General features: G+C 41.1%; 1 protein-coding gene across 1 annotated transcript in view; it reads left to right on the forward strand.

The window, feature by feature from the left end:
- MERTK (MER proto-oncogene, tyrosine kinase) overlaps positions 1-23253 on the forward strand; it is a 111274-nt gene that overhangs the window by 36425 nt on the left and 51596 nt on the right. Inside the window, exons 3-4 of the mRNA XM_025453956.3 lie at positions 3987-4087; positions 6051-6224. Of these exons, the coding sequence (XP_025309741.3) occupies positions 3987-4087; positions 6051-6224 (275 nt within the window). The remainder of the gene's footprint in view (positions 1-3986; positions 4088-6050; positions 6225-23253) is intronic.

Raw genomic sequence — 23253 nt, forward strand, 5'->3', positions numbered from 1 at the left:
CATGGAATTTGCATGTCTGAAAATGCCATTATTTTTTCTGTGCTCACCTTGAGGTAGTTTGGCTTGATATGGAATTCAAAAGGAAAATAATTTCCTGTTGTCGTTTGGAAGTGATTGACAGACCTCCTTTTCACTCTTAGATTTGTTCTTAAGAAGCATGGTGCTGTTCTGATCATGTGTGGTGCTGCTTTCCTTCTCTCTGGAAGCTTCTGGGATCTCCACATTATCTTGGAGTTGTGACATTCCCTGGTGAAGCCCCTTACTGGGTCTTTTTTCTCTCACTGTGCTGCCCACCTAAGGGTCTGGGAAGGAAAGTCCTAGATCTCCAGCTCTGGGGCATTTTGTTCAGTTATGCTCCCCTTCCTGTGTTCTTTCTGGAACTCCTCTTACTCAGTTGTTGGAATGCCTAGATTGCTATTCTGAGCTTAGGGCCTTTGCTGGTGAACCTCCAGGGACTAGGCCTGCTGTTTCCTTTAGGGAGAGGGAGGAACTTGAGGACAACCTCTTCTGTCTCCAGCTCACCCCACGCCCAGCCTTCAGCATGCCAGCTTTAACTTGCATGTCTGGGAAGCAACAAATAGAATTATTTGTGGAAAATCTTTCTTGTGCTATAAGTAAGATGGATCTGGACTTGATGATTAAGGCAGGCACATAGCCTTTCTCCCCAGACGATTGCTGACCTCTTCCTGATATGAGCGACTAAAGACAGTTTTGATCATGTTCCCTTTGCACTCTCCTTTTCTACTCCTGGCCTGGTTGGCTTAAGGAACTCCTAGGGTTTTTGTGCCTTTTGCATCTGATTGCTACAGCCCCGGCTGTGCTGCTAAGCTTTTACTTAGGCCTGATGGTTTCTCAGTTCCATGGGCCCTCTGTGCAGTTGTTCCATGCATCCATGGGCTGTTTTCCTGGGGCTCTGCCCTGCACAGAGGGACCTCTGTGGCCTTCACTTTCACTCTGATCCCTGGCTCTCTAAGTCATGTGGCCAGCCTGTTGCAATACCGGAGTCCCAGACCCTGTGCCAGAGCCAGATCTTCAAAGGCGCAGCAATCCTCAGCCTATCAGATCTCACCATCAGTCCAGCCCCTGAGTCTTGCCTGAAAAAAATAACTCCTCTTCTACAATGAACTTTTGAGATCTGTGGAAAGGACCTCCCGTCTTCAGTAGCCATGACCTTAGTATTTTTTGGAACTGCAGAAAAGCCTAGACTGGTCAGCCATGCAGAATCTTCAGGAGCTACCAAGAACAGGGTGTACTATTCAGCCACTAACTGATACTCCTGATGGACAGGACACCATTCTAGACACATGCTTCTCTCATTCTTTCTTCCTGCCATCATGACATCCAGGTAGATTCATCAGAAGAGGGTCAGCTAGATCCTTATTTGGAAATATTTGCCCTTTGAGGTCTCTTCCCATGTTTTCCTGGTGACCTCTAGATGTTGTGACCTTCGGTCCTTGTCCTAAAGCGTGGAGAGTATCTGACCTTTCTTTGACCTTGAGTCTTTCCCAAACCCAACATTCATCCATCAGGTGCAATTCCAAAATTATGTCACTCCTACACATGAATGAGGGGAAAGAGGAAGACAGAGTATTCTAAGTCAGTGGGGTGCTAATCAGATTGGCATATCAGGAAATTCAGGTGACAAGTGAGAGTCACGTTTTTTGGTCTTAGAAACAATAAGGAGGTAATGTTAACCTAAACAGCTCTGGTTCCCCTAGTTCTGATTGACGCTATTCTTTTTTTTTTTTTTTTTTTTAAGATTTAGTTTATTTATTTGAGAGATAAAAAGCACAAGTAAAGGAAGTGGCAGAGGGAGAGGGAGAAGCAGACTCCCTGCTGAGCAGGGAGCCTGGCAAGGGGACTCCATCCCAGGATCCTGAGATCATGACCTGAGCTGAAGGCAAACACAACCAACTGAGCCACCCTGGTACCATTGATTGACACCATTCTTGACATGTATTTTAGCTACTCTGCTAATCAGAAGCTAAAAGGAAGCTGCAAAATGGCATGTTGAGGGAGAAGTTGTAATTTAAAATGTTCCTTGTTCTAAAAACGTGTGTTCAGCCTCAAGGCCTAGGTGCCTTGTTGTGGCAGATTGGCTCTTGGTGCCACTGTGCTGTGTTTCTCCTGGCAGCTGCTCTCTGTTGCCCGGGGGGCCCATGGGCAAGGATGGCATCCCCTCCCACCTTGCCAGCTTCCTATTCTCTTCTAAGCATTAAGCTTCAGCCCTTGACAGCTTGAGGGATGGGTTTTTATTTTGCTTTAGGATAAATAAGTTGTATCAGGGAGCAAGCTGCTGGAAAAGAAGATGGACCCCTCCATGGTTTTCTTCTTTTACTTTTTTTCTCTTGCCATGACCTCTGCTCTGTCTGATGAGTAGAGTAGAAGAAATCAGTGCCTTTGGGCCAGTGAAAAGGACCTCTCTTGGAGAGTGTCTGAGAACATTTCAAAGAGTTCCTCGTTTCCTCACTCCTTCCCACTCCCAGCTAAGGACAGGTAGTGTGGAACTTCCCGTTTATGAACATGTTGGAAGGGTGGAAAGCAGGATTCTCAAGATCTCAGAGCCAAGGCTGCCTGTCTATAGCAGATACTTTACAACATATAGTGTTCAAACTGTAGTATAAGGACAACAAAAGATGGGGATCCCTGGATGGCTCGGTGGTTTAGCGCCTGCCTTTGGCCCAGGACATGATCCTGGGGTCCCAGGATCGAATCCCGTGTCGGGCTCCCAGGGTGGAGCCTGCTTCTCCCTCTCTGCCTGTGTCTCTGCCCCCCCCCATGTCTATCATGAATAAATAAATAAAATCTTTTTTTAAAAAAGGACAACAAAAGAAAAGTGATCTATAATAAAATAATATGAACATGAACGTGTAAATGCCGGGCCTGCCCACTCTAAGAGAGATAATAAAGTACACTGGGAGGGGCACCTGGGTGGCTCAGTCAGCTAAGTGTCTGACTTGGGCTTAGGTCATGATCTCGGGTCCTGAGATCCAGCTCTGCAGCAGCAGCATTATCAGGTTCTGCAATCCACAGGGAATCTGCTTCTCCCTCTCCCTCTGCCCCTGCCCCCACTCAGGCTCTCTCTCAAATAAATAAATAAAATCTTAAACTTGCATCCTGGCATGCCCCCATGCATATGGCAGCTGCAGGTGGAGAGGTGCTGTCAGTGATCTGAGTCTTGGCCAAGTTCCAAACAGGACAAAGGAAGGGTGGCCCCCATTCTCAGATAATGGCAGCCCTAGGAAATTAGGTGGGTATCAAAATCAGACAAAATTCTTTGTGTGTATGTAAATGGAACTTGGTTCTAGACTCAGAAAGTCATCTGGGATATGAAACAGTTGCCCCTGGTACCTAAAAGTGGCCCTTCACTCCTAAAAGCCACAGTGGTCCCTAGTTTTTGTGCCCACTTAAAATAACCCTACAAACTTGCAAAATGCCTCTATAGGGCAATACCCCAGTATAGAGAATCTGGGTATAGAGCCTACCATTTAAGGCAAGAAGAGTGACAGCGTATACATTAGTCATGATTCTTCAGAGAAACAGAACCAAAGAGGGAACAAGAGAAAGTTATTTTAAGGAATTGGTTAATGTCGGTGCCTGCAAATCTGAAACATACAGGGCGTCAGGTAGAGACCCAGGGAAAAGTTGGTATTGCGGTCTTGAGTCTGAAGGCAGCTTGGAGGCAGGATTCCCTCTTCCTTGGAGGACCTTGGTCTTTGCTCATAAGTCCTTAAGTTGACTGGATGAGGCCCACCCATGTTATGAAGTGTCATCTTTACTCAAGAGTCTACTCATTTAAATGTGAATCATACATGAAAAATACTTTCACAGAAACATCTAGAGTAATGTTTGACCAACAATCTATTACCATGATCTAGCCATGTTGACACCCACGATTCAACACAACATATGACAAAGAAGTTGAAAAGCGTTATTCCTGTAACAGGAGCTCAAAGGGTAAATATCTTTGTATGTTTTCTTTGAAGCATAACCAGTGTACAGCGTTCAGACAATGGGTCATATATCTGTAAGATGAAAATAAACAATGAAGAGATTGTGTCTGACCCCATCTACATCGAGGTACAAGGTAAGTCCAGAGGCCACAGCGTGGCCTGTATTAATTGCTTTGCATATAAAACTGTAGAGTTTGGTGTGCCCATTTATAATTCTGTATGCAAACTTTGCAAATTTGTAAGCACTGACATTTTACAAGGTGATCCTCTTTTTACACTTTAGGAAATAATAAATGAATGACCCGAATTCAGTTCTTGAAGTTTTAGCTCTATCCTCAGCAAAAAGGCTGAGATTATGGATTTTCTTGTCCTCAGGTTATTTACAGTCTAGAGATCTGGAGACTTTTGTTTAGAAGCAAAATGTATTCCATCATCCATTTCTCAGTGCTGGCATCAGATACCAGTCACCTGGTCTAGTGGTGATTTGCCTAGGAGGGTGAGCCATATTCCTTTTTTTTTTTTTTTTTTTGTGAGCCATATTCCTGAACTGGGTCAGCAGCTCGATCTGGGACTCGTGTGGGCTCTAGGATTTGTCGGGTACGTGGTTCAGTACAGTTCCATGACGTGACATGAGACGGGCTCGGTGGGGGTAAAAAGTGAGACATGGACTAGGAGAAGGTGGTCTCCGCCCTCAAGGAATGTGAAGTGCAGTGGGGAGTGTGAGCTGACGCCTAGGTAAGCTCAGGTCCTGAGGACCGGGTCTCTGGTTGTGCATGCCTGGTTCTGCAATGGCAGGGTCTGGCAAGGAAGGCTTCAGGGAGGAGGCACCTCTATTATCACCACAGGCAGTCATTCCTCACCAACTCACTGGCTTCCTCCACGGCCCCTGAATCTCAGATTTCTGAGATACTCCTACCAGCAGAAGCATCCAAACACCTTTCTTTAATACTTTCTCCTGACCCTCCTCACCACAGGCTTTAGAGCAGGTCATTGGCTTTTCAAGGAAGTTCATCTGGAACCATCTCCCGCTGAAAGGGTGCTCTGCTACCCACTTTTTTTTTTTTTTTTTACAAACCTAATCCTCATACCCCCTAATGCTGCAGGAGGCTTGAGGGAGGGAGGCCCCCCTCAGAGGAGTCTCCTTTAGAGCTTTGGTCTAGGCCCATGCCAGGCTGGACAGTTAATGCCTCCTCAGAGTTATGTAAACATCAGCCCAGGGGTGTTCCTATGTTTGCTGTTAATCTTGGAAAAATATTGAGTGGACATTTAACTTGTCAGAATGCCAGCAAAATGTCCAGGGCAGAAACACTTTAGGTCCAAAAGGAGTTTCACAGAACTTCGAAGCAGGAAAAAAGATTTCCATTTTGCCACACCCGCATCATTCCTTCTGGGACCAGGTCTGTGAGTTCTCAACCCCGAAAGAATACAGTTTAAATCCCTGAGGACAGTTAGCTTGACCTGTTAATTTTTTGGCACATGCTCCAAATGAGTACTGACTGTCTTTCTCTGAGATACTTCTGAAGTTCCCTGATGGCCTCAATTTTGAATGACAGTCGAAGATTTTAGGAATGTAATTTCATAACTGTGTCTACATCGATCTCAGGAGAAGGCACTTTGCAAAGTATCCAGCCCTGCACAAGTGTACAGATTTTACAATTCATTATCACTCATCTTAAAGTGCCACACCCAGTAGATTATCCTCAAAAATAGGCAGACCTATTACGTGGCTTTGTTTTTATGGTGTGTATTTTGGTAAGGAATACTGAAAACGTGCCAGCCTGTCCCAGGAGTTTGAGTAACACCTAATTTCAACACCACCAGGTCTCCTTTCTGGTAAAACCAGTTCTGAATCACCATTACAACCCCTTTGGGAAAGTATCCTAGAAAGCCAGGATACTTTTATTCTAGTTGGGTAGAATAAAATAAGCTTCTCTTCTTTCTTAGCCAACTTTCAGAAGGTGAAAACTGGCCATTTCAGACCTGAGGTGGTATATAAAGAAATCTCTTGCCAAGTTCCAGAACAGTCTCCATTCCCCTTGGGGCTTTGCCTTTGCTTGCAGATCTAAGACATTCTTTCACCGAACTCTTTCTTTACAGGACTTCCTCACTTTACTAGACAGCCCGAGAGCCTGAATGTCACGAGAAACACAGCCTTCAACCTCACCTGTCAGGCTGTGGGCCCTCCTGAGCCCGTCAACATTTTCTGGGTTCAGAACAGCAGCCGTGTGAATGAACAGCCGGAAAGATCCCCCTCTGTTCTAACTGTTCCTGGTGAGTCCGAGTTGTGTGATTTCTTTATTGTTTTCTCTTGAATAGTGGAAGGGATCAAATGTGTGGTGACCACTGCTGGTGCAGTAGAAGACAATGAGACTCAAGTGTCACTGAGGTTAGAGACTGGGGACGTAGAGAGGGAGGTGGTGGGAATCTCGGGAGTGAGAGTTCACAAGCCAGGGTTGGGGTGTCTGTGGTTAAGTGAGCAGAGTGGCGGGAATGCCTGAGCCCTGGCAGCGGGAGCCCTGCTCACATCTCCTGTCACAGCCGGGGCTTGGCTGGCCTGGCCTGTCTTGCGCTTCAGGAGCCACTGATGTGAGGTTTGATAGCAAGGAACTGCACCGGTCATGGGAGCTGTGGGACAATTGAGTCATTTTGGGATTGTGGCCACACTGACAGTCGGGAGTCATCTAGATTCTCATCTGAATGGAAGCACCCTGGCCTCGTTCCCAGCACTCCCCTGGCAGTGCTCTTGGAATCAAGGCCTTGCTGTTTCCCATGCTTCTAATGCCCACGGGCTCCCCTTTGGTTTCTCTCATCGCGGCTTTTGGCAACATCTGGCAGAGGTACCAACCCCTAAATCCTTCCTTTCTTCATGCATTCAGCGACTGTGTGGCGAGGGAGTGCTGTATGCCAGAGGCTGTTCTAGGTACTGTGAGCACAGGGGTGAACTTCTGGAAACAGTCTTCCTAGCTTCCTTCCCACTCCTCTCCACTGCTCCTCCTCTGCCCTTGACAGCCTCATCCTTGAACCCACTTCTTTTCACTCTGAGACACTCCCCCCCCCCACTCCCCCCCCCCCCCCCCCCGGGAGAGTTCTCTGTGTCCCTGGCTTCAATACTGCCTGTGTGATGTGGTCTTGAGCTTTATATCTCTGGCCCAGCCCTTTCTTCTGAGCCTCAGGCTCATGTCCCCAAGTGTCTCCTTGGCATTTTCACTTGCTGGTACATAGGCACCTTAAAATGAAACTCTCGATCCACCTCCCCCACGAGACTTGTTTTGCCCCAGAATTCGCCATCTTAGCAAATATCACCATTGGCCCATCCTTCCTCTTTCTCATTTCTCATGTCAAATGCATCAGCAAGTTCTGTCCCGCCTTCTACCGTGTGTCTTCAGTCTGTTTTTTCTCCATTCGTGCTGCAGCACCCTGCTCCACATCACTGCCAGCTCTTACCAACACTAATGCAGTAGCTCCCTAACTGGTCTCTGCTTCCACCCTTGTCCTCACTTGAATCCATCATCCTTGGTGGCTCCCCATTGTCATAGACAGTCATTCAGAGTCATTCTTGCCTCTGTCCATCGGCCCTGCATGCTCTGGCCACTGTCCAACTCTCCAACCCCACCCCACCCCACCTCACCTTCTCCTCCCTAATTATTAAGCACTGGTCATCCGGATTGTCTGTCATTTCCTCACACACGTGGCCCACCTTCCTGCCTCAGGACCTTTGCATTCTTTCTTCTGTCCGCCTACAGTATTCTTCCGCCTGCCCTTTGTCCCATAATACAACTGAGATTCTTCCAGGAAACCTTGCCTGGTCATTCAACTATTTTAGGTCCTCCCCACCTCTTTATTGACCCCCCAGTCATGGGTTCTTGTGGACTCCATCACTGCACCCGTCACAGTCTATCCTCCCCCCATTTATTTGTCTAGCTTCCTTGTCTGTCTTCTCAGAGACTATATACTCAGCAAGGACAAGGACTTTGTCTGTCCCAAGGCAGTGCCTGATTCATAGTAGCACTCACTGAATATTCATGGTGAGAATGGAGCAGCAAGTAAATGCCAGCTCCTTGGATTTATCTCTGAATCACTTTCCCAACTCCTGACACCACGAGGAATACTATGGTTTTCTCTGCTTCCATCTGAATTGGCTCTGAGTTTCTCCAAAGAGTTGATAATCAAGCTACTTACTTACATACTTTTTTCCAGAGTGGCTGTACCAGTTTGCATTCCCACCAACAGTGCAAGAGGGTTCCACTTTCTCTGCATCCTCGCCAACACCTGTTGTTTCCTGTGTTGTTAATTTTAGCCATCCTGACAGGTGTGAGATGGTATCTCATCATGGTTTTGATTTGTATTTCCTTGATGATGAATGAATGATGTTTAACATCTTTTCATGTGCCATCTGGATGCCTTTTTTTGAAAAATATTTCTTCATGTCTTCTGCCCATTTCTTAACTGGGATATTTGTTTTTTGGGTGTTGAGGTTGATAAGTTCTTTGTAGATTTTGGATACTAACACTTTATCAGATATGTCATTTGCAATTACCTTCTCTCGCATTATCAACTATGGAGAGAGCCCAAATGTCCATCAACTGATGAATGGATAAAGAAGATGTTGTATACACAATGGAATATTACTCAGCCATCGAATGACATGAATGGAGCTAGTGTATATTACGCTAAGTGAAATAAGTCAGAGAAAGACAAATACCATTTGATCTCACTCATATGTAGAATTTAAGAAAGAAAACAGGGATCCCTGGGTGGCGCAGCGGTTTGGCGCCTGCCTTTGGCCCAGGGCGCGATCCTGGAGACCCCGGATCGAATCCCACGTCAGGCTCCCGGTGCATGGAGCCTGCTTCTCCCTCTGCCTGTGTCTCTGCCTCTCTCTCTCTCTCTCTCTCTGTGACTATCATTAATAAAAAAAAAAAAAAAAAAAAAAAAAAAAAAAAGAAAGAAAACAGATGAACGTATGGGAAGAAGGAAGAGAAAAAAAGGAGAAAGGGAAACAAGCCATAAGAGACCCTTAATGATAGAGAACAAATTCAGGATTAATGAAAGGAGGTGGGTAGGGAATGGGTTAGATAGGTGGTGGGCATTAGAGAGGGCACTAACTTGTTATGATGAGCACTGGGCTTTGTATGTAAGGGATGAATCACTGAATTCTACCAATATTGCACTGTATGTTAACTACCTAAAATTTAAATTAAAATTTTTTTTTAAATATAAATAAATAAATTGAAAAAGCCAAACAAAGTCAATTTGAAAAATATACCCTACCCTTTCTAGGATGTTGGCTCTGAGTCTCGTAAAGAAAACTTTGTTTTCATTAAGATAAAAAGGACATACAGCAAGTGCATAGAACTTAAATGCATGACTCAGTGAGTTTTGATAAATGTAGACACGCATGTCAATGTAGACACTTCAGTCATGGCAGAACATTGCCATTACCCTCATACTCCCTTCCCATTAGTCCCCATCTCTCATAGGCAGTCGTATTCTGATGTCTGTCATCACAGATTAGTGTGCTAGTTCTTTAATGTTAAATGAGTGGAATCATAAAGTATATATTCTTTTGTGTCCAGTTTCTTTCCCTCAATATGATGTTTTTGGGATTCATCCATGTTGATGTATGAGTAGTATGTTGTTATTACCAACAGGGCTGTATGGTGTTGATATGCTACATTTTGTTCTTTTGTGTGGTGACCATTTGGGATGGTTATGACTGTTGGTTATAATAAAGGACTTACAGATACTTGTGTGTAAGTCTTTTGGGAGCCATATAATTTTATTTTGTCCTGGATAATACCTGGGAGAAGAACTATGGGATCATATACTAGGCATATGTTTAATTTTTTTTTTAATTTTTATTTATTTATGATAGTCACACAGAGAGAGAGGCATATGTTTAATTTTTAAGGAAACCACCAAACTGTGTTCTAAAGTTGTACCAAGTTATATTCCTGGCAACACTGGATGAGTGTTCCAGTTGCTCTATCCATGTCCTTGCCAACATTTGATATGGTTAGCTTTTTTTCATTTTAGACATTCTAGTGGATGTGCAATGGTAAATTTTAAATTTGCATTTCATTCCTCTAATGTCTAATTAATTTAGATTTAGAAAAGGTTTTAGTGGGGTACCTGGGTGGCTCAGTCAGTCAAGTGTCTAACTTTGGCTCAGGTCATAATTTCAGGGTTTTGGGATTGAGCCCCTTGTTGGATTCCCTGTTCAACAGAGAGTCTGCTTCTCCTTCTCCTTCTGCCCTTCCCCACTGTTGTGCTGTCTCTCTCTCTCAAATAAATGAAAAAATCTTAAAAAAAGAAAAGATTTTAGCAATTTTTTCTTGTGCTTATAGACCAATCGTATATCCTCTTCATTGAAGTAGCACTTTGAGTCTTTTGCCTATTCTCATAAAAATCTTAGAATCAGCTTAACAACTTTTGCAAAGAGTGTTTTGTGATTTTGTTTACAATTGTATTGAATTTATAGGTCAATTTAGGGGGAGATCACATCTTAATAATATTGAGATTTCCAATCCAAGAAAATACTCTGTCCATTTACTTAGGTCTTCGTTAATTTCTCTCAGCAATTTTTTATAGTTCTTGATGTAGAGGTCTTATATGTCACTTATTAAAGTTATTTTTTTTATATTTTATGTTGTTGATGCTGGTAAGTAGCACATTGGAATTCATTTCCCAATTGTTTACTATTAGTATATAGGAAATAAATGAATTTTTGTATGTTGATCTTATATCCAACAACCTTGTTAATGTCTTAGTTCTAAGAGAGTTTTTTTGTTGTTGCTTTGTAGATTCCTTAGATTTTTTTCTGTAGACAATGTCACCTGCAAATCAAGACAGTTTTACTTCTACTTGTCCAGCTCTTATCTTTTTATTTCTGTCCCTTTCCTTATTTTACTGGCCAAGACTCTAGCACAATGCTGAATAAAAGTGGGGAGAGTTGATGTCTCCGTCCCAGTCACCAACTATGACATAAACTAGGTTTTGGCCAGTGCCCTTCATTAGGTTGAAGAAGTTTCCTTGTATTCTCAGTTTGCCAAAAATTTTATTCTTTTTATCATATAATTATATAGTTTTTCTTCATTATTCTCCTAATATGGCAAATTACTTTGATTTGATTTTTAAATGTTAAACCAGTGTTGTATTCTTGGTATAAACTCTACTTGGTCATGATATATTGTGGTGGATTCAATTTGCTAATACTTAATTAAGGATTTTTGCATTTACCTTTATTCTGTTTCACTGCCAGACTAGAGTAACACCAACCGGGTATACTGAAATTCAGTTCTGATAAGTAAACTGCCCAAGTCTGCCACAAGGCTCACTTCAGATGCCAACCACAAGCCTCAAAAGTGGGGGCTCCCCAGGCCACCTGCACTTCTTACTGACTAGCTATAAATTTGGAGGTTCCCATGACCCCCTCCAGTTTGATAATTTGCTAGACCAATTCACAGAACTCAGGAGAGTGCTGTGCTTAACGATTACAGTTTTATTACAAAGGGTATAGCTAGGGTGATGTCTGGGAGGATCCTACATGCAGAGTTTCCCTGCCCTTTCCTCTTTGAATTAGGGTGTGTCACCCTTTTGGCACATCCAGGAAAAGGACATTCCACTGAGCTTTGGGGTGCAGACTTTTTATTGATGTTTCCTTGCATAGGCATAATTGATTAAATCATTGACCGTGTGATTGGACACAGTCTCCAGACCCCCTCAACCCTCTCATCACATGGCTGGTCATTCTGATGACCAGTCTTCATCCTGAGGTTTTCTAGGAGCCCATTGTGAGTCACGTCATAAACCTAACAAAGCTACCCCTGTCACCCAGGAAATTATAAGGGACAAAAGCTAAATTCTTTATTGTACAACAATGCTCATGAAGGCAATGGTCTATAATTTTGTTTTTGGGATGTCAGTTTTTGGTATCAGGGTATTGTTAACCTCATAAAACTAGTTAGGAAGTATCCCTACCTCCTCTATTTTCTGAAAGAGTTTAGTAGCATTGATGTTATTTTGAAAGACATGCATAAAGTTCAGTGGAAGCTGCAAAATAGTGTTTTGTACACAATATTTCTTTTTTTTTTAAGATTTTATTTATTTATTCATGAGAGACACAGAGAGAGAGGGAGAGAGGGAGAGAGGCAGAGGGAGAAGCAGACTCCATGCAGGGAGCCCAATATGGGACTCATTCCTGGGATTCCAGGATCATGCCCTGGGCCAAAGGCAGACGCTCAACCAGTGAGCCACCCAGGCGTCCCATACACAATATTTCTGGTAATGCAGTTTGCATTACTTTTTTTGATGAAGGTTAATGTATTGATTAATGTTGAGATTGAACTTAACCGAAATCCTCAGGTCTTTTTTCTTCTCAATTACTGCAAAATCAAAGTTCTTCTCCTGTTTCTTGTATATTTAATTATTTTTGGAAGTTCAGCCTACCATTTATCCTTATAAAATTTAAACAATTGTCCCGGCCCACTGGGGCCATCTGGAACCTCAGTCCTTTCCTTCAATTAACAAATCACCCCCGCCCCCTGCTTTATGCCAGCTGCCTTTTGTGTCTCGTCCAAGTTGTTGATGAAAATCTAGATTCCACTCTGAGGGCAGAGTCCAGTGGCATGTTGATAAAGGCAGACTCTGAGTTGACATCAGTTCATTAAATCAACTTTCTTGGCTGTTGTTCAACCACTAGTAAATATGCTTGGTTTTATTTTCCTCCTATTTACTTCTCTTTCTTCTGAGATGTTATCACCATATCAGGCAAGTAGCTATTACAGAAAGTCTGGAAATCAGCTTGGAATTCATTTTGAAATCAGACCATACTTGTAGATGAGCCAAAAAACCAGATGTGACAATTTCCTGCATTCTTACAGGCACGAATTTGATAGCCCTCTCTTGAGTTTTATGGTGGATTTCTCTCTCAATGGTTCTGTACTACCAGGATCAGTGCCATTTTTCTTTAGGAAAATAGGGACAAAAATCTGTCAATCTCTGTTCATCTAGAACTATTCCTCTATTGCATGTTTTCTTAGAAGGTAGAAGTGTGTTTCTGTGATAAGATCTGCAAATTCGGGGATCCCTGGGTGGCTCAGCGGTTCAGTGCCTGCCTTAGGGCCAGCGCATGATCCTGGAGTCCTGGGATCAAGTCCCGCATCAGGGTCCCTGCATGGAGCCTGCTTCTCCAAATGCCTGTGTCTCTGCCTCTCTCTCTCTGTGTCTCTCATGAATAAATAAATAAAATCTAAAAAAAAAAAAAAAAGAAAGAAAAGATCTGCAAATTCTTTTCATACCCAAGGCTAAGTATAATTTGTCTCAGATTGGAGACCTGATTTATTTCTAAATGATTATATAGTCTCACAACCATAACCTATTTGGGGTTGCAAGTTCATTACAATTTTTATTTTACCTTTTTTAATTTGAAGATTTTTTTTCCTTTGGTAGGAGAAGATAAAAGTAAGATAGAAATAGAGCAGTTTATAGCTGCTCTATTTTGTTCATTTATGTGTTTACTATTTGAAAGAGAGAGAGCATGCAAGCACGTGCAGGCCGAGGGTGGGGGTGCAGAGGAAGAGGGAAAGAGAGACTCTCAAGTAGATTCCACACTGAATATGGAGCCAGATGCGGGCTCCATCTCATGACCCTGAAATCATGACCTGAGCCAAAATCATCAGACGCTTAACTGCCTGAGCTACCCAGGGGTCCCAATTTCAGACTTTTTGTTATAATAAAAATAATATGTGAACACATTTTCATTGTAAAACATTCAAACCATAACAACATACCAAAGCAAAATGGGCAAGAGTCCTTGAATCTCCACACATTCACTCCCTACATAGTTGTCACACACAATGTGTGTGACGACACACAATGTGAGCCACTGGTTCACTTTCTTCTAGGCCCTTCTCCCTTAAATATACTCATATGTACATATACACATAGATGGCCAAGACATGTAGATCTTTCCATATAGGTACTTGTGGGCCTCTCACTATTTATGGTAATTGCCTCATTGCATGAGTGAACTATAATTTATTTAACCACTCCCTTGCTGATGAGCATGTAGGTTGTTTTATTTTGGTTGGTATTGTTACTCATGTGGACATCTTTGTACCTCTATGTATTTCTTTTCTAAAAACCTTTCTGGACACCCCTTCCTTGTCTGTGTATCCGCAATGCCTCTTCCATAATGCTTGTACCTCCCCACCACATGGAAGCACAACCATCTACCGACTCCCCACCCTGAATTATTGATCAGTGTGATTATTAAATATTAGTTATTAATTACCTTAGCCCTATCACCCAGGACAATGCCTGGTACGTGAGAACTGTGTGAATGAATGAATGAACTAATGAACAAACGAATTATGAACAGACACAGAGTCAGAGATCCTTTCACTGGTACAAAGGAACATAGTGATAATGAAGTAACTTGTAAAAAAAAATGAAGTAACTTGTATTTTCATAATTGCTTTTGGATGTAAACTTCTCATCTCTTCTCATTTGTATTTCTAACCAGTTCTGTGAAATTAATACAGCATTTTTCTTACACCCATTCTGTAGACAGAGGGCTTAAGGAAGTCCATGGAGGAAGGGCCAACAGTGTAGGTTTCTGACCACAGGGCTGGTGCTGGACACACCAAGTTAGATCAAGTCAGCTATCTGTGGACTATTCCAAAGCACCTGAATTTTGTAACATTATAAAACAACCATAAAACATCATTCTTATTTACATCTGTGTTTCATTTTGAGGATGTTTAGTGATAACCTGAGCCCATCTTAAAAGTTCATGTTTAAGGAACTAGGTGCCATTCTGACCAGAAATGCCAGGGACGGGGTCTGTGCTTCACATGCTGATGTAAAACTGTGCGTATTTGCAGGGAGGGGCCATTCTGTCTTGAAATTAACCCTGAAGTAAACTTTTCTTTTTTCTTTTTTTTTTTTTTAAGATTTTATTTATTTATTCATGAGAGACACAGAGAGACAGAGATATAAGCAGAGGGAGGGAGAAGCAGGCTCCTCTCGCAGGGAGCCCGATACAGGACTTGATCCCTGGACCCCGGGATCAAGCCCTGAGCTAAAGGCTCAGCTCAACCGCTAAGCTACCTAGGCATCCCGAAGTAAACTTTTCTAATCCCTCTACCAAGAGAGTGCTAAGTAGGGACGTGGTTTAAAAGGTCCTGATTGTTGATGCTTGCTTTGAGCAAGCACATTTGTGGACAGGAAGGCCATATGCTTTTTTTCTTCTTGATACCAGTTGGGTTTTTTTTTCCTCTGTCTTTAAGAGACATGAGCTAGAAGTACTTTGTCTAAAGGGCATCATTCTGAGTCAACAAAGCCAATCCAAAGGTTATATGCAGTATGATTCCATTTATATGACATCCTCAAAATGACAAAGTTATAATGATTAATCAGGGATTAGCTTGGATAGAATGTTTCTAAAACACGAGGGAGTTTGGGTTTTTTTGTTTGTTTGTTTGGTGCTGAAGTAGTATAAATCTGTACTTGTAATAAAATTTCATAGAGCTGTATACCACCCTCCCCACACACACACCCCAAAATTAAACAGAACAAAAATTGGTAAAATCTGAATATGGTCTATACTTGAGTTTAAATAGTATTGTACTAATGTCATGTTCATAGTTTTGGGCATTGTACTATGATTATGTAAGATCTTATCATTAAAGGAAGCTGGTGAAGGGTGACAAGAACTCTGTACTATTTGCAATTTCTTATAAATTAAAAATTATTCAAAAACAAAATTTTGTTTTTATTTTTTAAAAGATTTTACTTATTTGAGAGAGAGTGTGTACATGAGCAAAGAGAGGAGCAGAGGGAGAGAGAGAGGGGGGACAAGCAGACGCCACACTGAGCCCAAAGCCCAGTACAGAGCCTGATCCCACCACCCTGAGATCACAACCCAGGTCGAAATCAAGTGTTGGAGGCTCAACCGACAGAGCTGCCCTGTGCCACACAAAGTCTTGTTTTTATTTTTATTTTTTAAAATATTTTATTTATATATTCATGAAAGAGGCAGAGACATAGGCAGAGGGAGAACCAGGCTCCCCACAGGGAACCTGATGTAGTACTTGATCCTAGGGCCCTGGAATCATGCCCTGAGCCAAAGGCAGACACTCAACCGCTGAGCCACTCAGATGTCCCCAAAGTTTTGTTTTTAAAAAGTGCTTTGTCTTGAGCAAAACCAAATTCCAAAATAAAGAACCAAACTGCAAAAGATTTTGCTATATGGTATTTAATGGTGGTAGTTTAGTGGTTGAGATCCCTAGTTATGACATGCACACTAATACTACTTCATTGTTGTGTGTCCCTAGGCAAGTTACTCAACTACCTAGTAGAAAATAGGGATAATAACAGCATGTGCCTCATAGAACATTTATGAGGATCCAGTGAAATAATGAGTGGAAGGCCCTTAGTACAGGAGCAACCTATAGGAATAATTCAAATGTTACTTATTACAAAATGTTTATGTTTTTATATGCAGTAGTTACTATCTCATTGTCAGTTTTGAGCTGCCTTTCTATCAAGAGTGGTGGACTTATGCTGATCTTTCTAGTTTTTATTCAAGACTTTATTTACTTACTTACTTTTAAAATTTTTTCAAATGATTTTATTTATTTATTCATGAGAGACACAGAGAAAGAGAGAGAGGCAGAGACACAGGCAGAGGGAGAAGCAGGCTGCATGCAGGGAGCCTGACATGGGACTTGATCCCGGGTCTCCAGGATCATGCCCTGGGCCGAACGTGGCTCTAAACCACTGAGCCACCAGGGCTGCCCTTATTTACTTACTTGAAAGAGTGCAAATATGTGTGCACGCACATGCACAGGCATGCAAGCAGGGGTAAGAGCAGAGGAAGAGAGAGAAAGAGAATTTCAAACAGGCTTCACGCTGAGCAGAGTCCAACAGTCCCACGACCCTGAGATCATGACCTGAGCCAAAATTAAGAGTCAGACCCTTAACCGACTGAGCCACTCCGACGCCCCTGGTTTCTATTTTTTAAAAATACTCATTTTATTTTTAAATCCACACCTAGAAAATAGCTAAGCTAGCTTTATGTTTTAGTTAGTTGGATAGAATTAATAATATTCGTTGTAATAACAACACTAACAATGACTAGAATTGATACAAGTCAATTCATAATTTTCACAATGCTTTCTGTAAAGATTGATCTTGAACTTCATAGCGAGCTGTGATGTAGTTAGGCATTTTTAATGCCCATTTTCAGATTAGGAAAAAATTTGGAGCTAGTAAGGAATCTACTTATTTAAGGTTTAGTCTTTATGTGGCCCCTGCAATGATCCTGATAAAACACAAGTTAGATCATGTTGATCTTCTGCTCAATGCTCCAGGTTTACCATCCCACATAGAAGACAAAGCAAAGGCCTGTTCCCTTTGCCCAGAACAACCTCTCCCCCCACACCCCACCCTGGCATTTAGCCCATTCCCTTACTCAGAGTCATTCCTCTGAGGACATTTCCCTAAGCCACCTCTGACCTGAATATTTAAAATCACAGCCCACTTCCCCACCCACCCTTGGCCCTCTGATCCTTTTCTGTTTTTCCATAGCCCTAATCACCTTCTAATAGAGTATGAAGCTTACTTATTTGTATAGGTTATTATTTCCTACCTACTTCCCTCTGAGAATTCGAGCTCTGTAAGGGCGAGGATCTCTTTTCTTTATGGATATACCCCAAGTGCCTAGGAAAATATCTGACACCTAGTAAGTACTCAGTAAATATGTGTTGAATGAATGAATTCAGGGCAGATAGTGTGCTCCAAGTTAATAAGCAACTTCCATTATGCAGGTTGTGCTTCCACTGCTTTGCCTATTTTACTCTAGGAAAAAGAGAAAAAGAAAAGAAAGGGTTGCTTATCCAGAACTCAAAGAATTGGCCCAACTGGTGCTCTTAGAAGTTGCTTTCTTAGCAATTCTGACTGTTTTTCCCTCAAGGGAACATCCTGTTACTGAATGTTCTTTAAAATATCTTTCAGACCTTGTGTCAGAGGCTGTCTTTTTTTAAACCAGCAGACCAAGCAAGAGGGGCATGAACCATCATGATGTGAGTTAGGTGAGATGTCACAGAGTAAAAGGGGGTGGCCCACTGGAAGAGGACATGGCTCAGAAAGACTGGAGGCTTCGGTGCTAGAGCAGAGAGTGGGTAGTAGGGTGGGAACCTAAGGGGGTGGATGATTTTTTTTTCCCCTGGAAAGCCACAAGGGCCCAGGCTATAAAACTTCAAGGTCTATTCCAGTCTGGTTATTATTCATCCAGACAGAGAAGAGGAAAGTGAGAGGAAACAGTCTTTCCCAGCACATGCTGTATTCAACCCAGGCTTGCGCATGAGTCTTTAGCTGGGAAGCTAGTGCCATTAGACAGAGGAAGTATATGTAACTGAGTACATTAAGCAAAGAAAATTGTATTTTGCCTTCAAAAGTTCTGGCCCACCTACTTTTCGAGAAATTTAACTTTGATTTAAAAACTTCTCGCTGCTGGCATCTGTTTGGCCTGTGGGCAATAACCACCTCAGTGCCCAGGAAGAACTGCTGTAATACATGATTTAGCTCCTTCTGGGCCATTCTGTATTAATGTGGATTTCTTGTGCCAGAGAATTTGCTAGAGATTGTTTTCCTGACTTTGTGTGCACTTTGAAAAGAAACACAAAAAGGAAAAGCAACTTCCCACTTAACCTTAACATCATGTTCCTGACACGTGGTTTCACTTTGGGCGTTGATAAACCTTGCAGCTCTAAATAACAGTGGACCCCAATTGTCTTACTTAGGGATCTATAGCTTGTCAAAGGAGTTTATGAAATGAATCCATCTTCTTGTTTTTTTCCCCCTCCTGACCAGTTTGGAATGTGATCTGTATCCTGTACTCAAGTGTTTCCCAAGAGTTTTGACAAGAGTCATTGAAGTCAAATAACTATGTTTAGCTCGACTATATAAAAAATATAAATTGCAAAGCAACTGTATTTTCTGAGCCAAAGCCTATTTTTCTAAATATGAGCCAAGTTTTGCACATTCATGGAGCCTGGTGAAATGGGCATCTTATTTGAGAGCTTATGACCTAGAAGGTTAAAAGTGATTCTTAAGTATGAAAACCAAAGTGTCACAGGTTGGACTGTGAAACAATAGTTGGCAGCATGGGCACCAAGCAGTGGTTTAGAGGGATGAGGTCTTGATTCTCATCTGGGATGTCTGGCTTCTTTTGTAAAATCTGGCCTGACAAAGTTCCTGAAATCCAAATGCTATGTCGGTGCTTCTTTTCCAACTGCAGCTTCCCAGTCATCTCTCCCTCACTTTGCAAAAGAAGAAAGACCTCTCCCTGACTTATCTGGAGTCACCATAGGGCATCAGTTCTCAAATGCTTTGGTCTCAACATCCCTTTACAATCTTAGAAATTATTGAGAACCAAAAAGGTTTTGTTTATGTGAGTTCTACCTACTGGTAGTAGTTTCTGGTTTCTAATTCAGAAACTAAAATAAAACTTTCAAAGCATAAAAATATACAAGCACATCCTCTATTACTGATAGAGCTAATGACATCATCACACAACATACAGCCTCTGGAAAATTCTTTTGGAACATTCCATCACATGTTCCTGAAAGAAAGAAAGTAGAAAGGACAAATAACATCTTATTATTGTTAGTGTTATTATTATTATTATTACAAAAATAGTTTTCTTTTCTTTTTTTTTTTTTCAAAAATAGTTTTCGTCATTAGGACTCCTAAAAGGGCCTCTGAGATCCCCAGGAGTTTCCAAATCTCACTTGGAAAGTGACTGCTATAGTGCTTTGGCTCAGGTTAAGAAATTTCCAGATCACTACATAGAAAATTCCAAATTTTGTTCAACAAAGGAGTTGCCCTTCCAGTAAAATTCTTCTATTTATGTTTAAGAATTATATACGTGGTTGGGGTGCCTGAGTGGCTCAGTCAATTAAGTATCCAACTGTTGATCTCAGCTTAGGTCTTGATCTCAGGGTCATATGTTCAAGACCCACATCAGGAGAGCCTACTTTAAAAAATAATAATAATTCTATATATTGTCCTGATGAGTTGTACCCTAAAAGTTTTGAGAATAATCAATCTAGAAGATATTTTTTCCCAATTTTAACATATATGTGTATTTTGATTGCCAAGAAGTGTTGTAAGGTCATTAATCATGACTTCTAAACCCAAATACTTAGTGCCATTTGGATAAAATGCTGCAGGAGAAATAGAAAATCATGATGGAAACTTCTGGCTGCTGGGAGAAAATTGTTTCTCACCCACAATCATTGTGGGTGATTTAGGGTCTCCCATCCCTAAATGGGTATGCTACATAGGTACCTTTAAGGGAATTTTACTTTAAAATGTCAGAGTACCGGAAATTACTTTCTTTGCAACTGTTTAAATCATAAAACATTTAAGATGCAAACCTCAAAAATGTATAAGAGCTCCATATATTTTTCAAAGTTATTTGTGAGGAATATAAGCAGAAGATACAAAGACCCCCAAGGCAGGGTATTAAAGGATGTCCTTTTATACATGTGGTTAATGAGTTTGACATAAATATTCCTCTTCAGTGAAATAAAAAAATTTTTTAAACCATCACACAAACTATTAACAGTTTCATCTGTCACTCAAAAGGAAGTGACCAAAAATGTGAAAAGTCATGGCTCCTACCTGAAATTTTAGTTTCTTAGCTCTTGGAATTGTCAAGAGAATCGAAGCCATCCAAATAGGATTTTCTTCCAATCTGAGGGAAATACTTCTTACCTCAGAAAATTAAAATACCTGAAGTGTCTGTCTTATTTTGACAGAACATTATTTTAGAGAAGTAAAAAGTCACCAGAGAATTGTAGGACAGAGATACATAGGTTTGTTTTTTCTTGAGAGACCATGTCTAGTTAGCAGAACTCAGGTGCCTAACTTAACTTCCATCTGGATGGAAAGGAGCAAGAGCCCACCGACACTGGTATTTCTGTGCATTTCTAAACCTCAAGAGAAGTGCCAACATAAAAGGGATCAGGTTCACATTTCTTCCTAAAACTTCTCCCAGACATGGTTCTCTGGCCATTTGGCCCAACTTAGGGCTGGTCTTCCCCCAGCAGCTTGTTCCTCCTTATTTTTTCAAATATTTAATTACTGTTAGTGACAAGCTTTGAATATTAAAACTATCAGGTCGAAATTTTCTTATACAAGTAAATGGATAATGGATAGAAGAAAACAAAGTAAGGTTTTCAGGAAAGAAGCAAATGGAGATACATTTTCAAGAATTTTTTCTTTCTCCAGTTCATGATGTGAATTCTGTGCCACAAGACACAGAGAAGTTTCCAGATTCTACTAGATGGTATATATGGCTGTGCTTTGAAAAAAAAAAAGAAAAAGAAGCAAATATCTGTTTTTAAATTTTAGAATAGTTTTAGATTTTAGATGTTATGGAGATAATACAGAGTTTTCCCATAAACCCCACTCCCACGCTCTCCTATTATTAACATCTTATATTAGTGTGATATATTTGTTATAATTAATGAACTAATACTGATACATTATTATTGACTCAAGTCTATATTGACTCAGATCTCCTTAGTTTTTAGCTAATACCCTTGTATTCTATGATTTCATCCAGTATTTAGTTGTCTTGTCTCTTTAGGCTCCTCTTGATTGTAACAATTTCTCAAATTTAACTTGTTTTTAATGGTCTTGACAGATTTGAGGAATACTGGTCAGGTTTCTTGTAGAACGTCCCACAGTCTGAACTATCTGATATTTTTCTCCTGCATAGACTTTGGGTGTATGTTTTGGTGAGGAAGACTGCCCGGGGGGGGAGGGCCACTTTCATTACACCATATCAAGGATACATTCTGTCAACATAACTTAGTGGTATTGACCTTGGTCATATGGCCAAGGTACTGTTTATCATTTTCTCAACTCTCAAGTTTAAAAAATAAAGTTTCGCTTTTATTTCCTTTTCGTATTATCCTTTTTTGGAAGGAAGTCACTATGTGCAGCCCATGCTTAAGGGGTTGGGAGTTATGGTCCTCCACCTTCAGGACAAAGAATCCACATAAATTATTTGGAACTCTTCTACATGAGAGATTTGTCTTTTCTTCCCCATTATTTAATCATTTATTTGTATCAATATAGACTTGTAAATATTTATTTTATACTTCAGGTTACAATCCAATGCTACTTTGTTTATTTTCTTGATCAAATTGTTACAGCTTTGGCTATTAGGAGTTCTTTTAGTTGATTTCTGTTTCTCTGTCATCCCCCCATCACTGTGTGTGTGTGTCTGTGTGTCCGTGTGTTACATGGCGTTTGTGTTAAATTTTATTCCAGGCTCATCTTATATATTTCCTGCTCCAATCTGAGAATCAACCATTTCTCCAGACTTTCATTTCCTTTTATTGGCAAATAGTCTTAGAAACCAATATCTGGATTACCTCATCTTTCTATTTAAAATTAATAAATCAACTACTTTTTAAAATTTCTAAGATGTCTTCAAACCTCTGATATTATAGAATTTTTTTTTCATTCAACACTACCATCTTCTCTTCAAGTAATCATAACGTATTGTGTTTATGTAATACTTATTTATGAACAGACTAATTTTTACCATTAAGAGAAGTATTTGGGGCACCCAGGTGGCTCAGTGGTTGAGCATCTGCCTTTGGCTCAGGTTGTGATCCCAGGGTCCTGGGATCAAGTCCTGCATCAGGCTCCTTGAGGGGAACTTGCTTCTCCCTCTGCCTATGTCTCTGCCTTTCTCTGTGTGTGTCTCTCATGAATAAATAATCTTAAAAACATTTAAAAATTAAAAAATAAATTTAAAAAGGGATTCATTACAACAGACCATCTGAAATGGTTAAGCACTGTGACTTTTATCCCACTATGTCTGGTGTCCTGAAATGTCATTAGTGTGCAGTATCATATGTACTGTGTGGCTAAGCAGTAGGGGATCATCCAGGTGAGCCTCAAAAAGCACTCTTCTTGATATTGGGGCCAGAGATTCCTATACCTCCTTGCAAAAATTTAAGTCTAAATATTACTGCTTTGTCATCTAACAGTTCACCATCTGGGAAAAAGAAAGCATTTAAATGAAAAACAGCTGCCTCTGAGGCCCACAGTTGACTTGCTCCTGGTGGCTAAGGTTTAATCCCAGGTTTGTTTCAACCACCAGCACACTTTAAATATTAACTTTGCGTTTATGGGTTGAAGCAATGAACCAAAAAGTAAAAGAATGTTAAGACAACCATAGGAGTCTGGTGCCCTGCAGCCTGTTTCTCGG

The sequence above is a fragment of the Canis lupus genome, chromosome 17 (genome assembly GCF_003254725.2).
Source record: "Canis lupus dingo isolate Sandy chromosome 17, ASM325472v2, whole genome shotgun sequence".
Taxonomy (NCBI): domain Eukaryota; kingdom Metazoa; phylum Chordata; class Mammalia; order Carnivora; family Canidae; genus Canis; species Canis lupus.